Source organism: Austrofundulus limnaeus, unplaced genomic scaffold (genome assembly GCF_001266775.1).
Source record: "Austrofundulus limnaeus strain Quisiro unplaced genomic scaffold, Austrofundulus_limnaeus-1.0 Scaffold533, whole genome shotgun sequence".
NCBI lineage: Eukaryota > Metazoa > Chordata > Actinopteri > Cyprinodontiformes > Rivulidae > Austrofundulus > Austrofundulus limnaeus.
This window is the reverse complement of record NW_013952935.1, coordinates 291,951-292,680: the sequence shown is the minus strand read 5'-3', so window position 1 is coordinate 292,680 and position 730 is coordinate 291,951. Positions and strand designations below refer to the sequence as shown.

Genomic DNA, 730 nt, shown 5'->3' with positions numbered 1-730 from the left:
GTGTGTGTGTGTGTGTGTGTGTGTGTGTGTGTGTGTGTGTGTGTGCTGCAGGGCTGGCTCTTCAGATCCAGTGCTATCAGTGTGAGGAGACGACACACGACTGCTCCACACCGGACTTCATCGTCAACTGTACCGTCAACGTCCAGGACATGTGCCAGAAGGAGGTCCTGGTGAAGGACGACGGTACGTTCTGTAGTCCTGAGTCCAGACCAGTCCTGAGGTCCACAGAGACCAGTCCTGATTGTTCTTTTAGAACTAAATATCAGCCAAAGGCTAAATCTTCTTTGTGCTAACCAAACAGCAGCTTCAGTGTAAAACAGCTGAAGTTCTGAAGATCTGGATCAGAACTGAAGAGGTCTCTTCAGAAGAAGATCCTGGACTGTTTGAGTTATTCAGATTCAAGATGGCCGCCACAGCCTGTATGCCACGTTACATTTAGTTTTCAGCTACAGTTTCACTTTTAAAGACAGCTTGGTTCATTTCAGCGTTTATTAAATGCTTTTAGCTACAGTTTTCTTGATTATAGCTTTAGCATATGCTTTGCTACGTTTAGTTTTTGTCCATTTTAGCAACTGTTTTGGTGATTTTAGCTGCAGTTTGTCTCATTTTAGTTAATGTTTTGGTGATTTTAGCTGCAGTTTGTCTCATTTTAGTTAATGTTTTGGTGATTTTAGCTGTAGTTTGTCTCATTTTAGTTAATGTTTTGGTGATTTTAGCTGCAGTTTGTCTC

At 42.2% G+C, this 730-nt stretch overlaps 1 protein-coding gene across 2 annotated transcripts in view; it reads left to right on the top strand.

Moving 5' to 3' along the window:
• Nucleotides 1–730, top strand: part of LOC106530572 (ly6/PLAUR domain-containing protein 1) — a 15,986-nt gene that overhangs the window by 10,898 nt on the left and 4,358 nt on the right. For both annotated transcript variants that reach the window (XM_014026215.1, XM_014026216.1), the window contains exon 2: nucleotides 52–183. In XM_014026215.1, coding sequence (XP_013881669.1) covers nucleotides 52–183 — 132 coding nt within the window. The remainder of the gene's footprint in view (nucleotides 1–51; nucleotides 184–730) is intronic.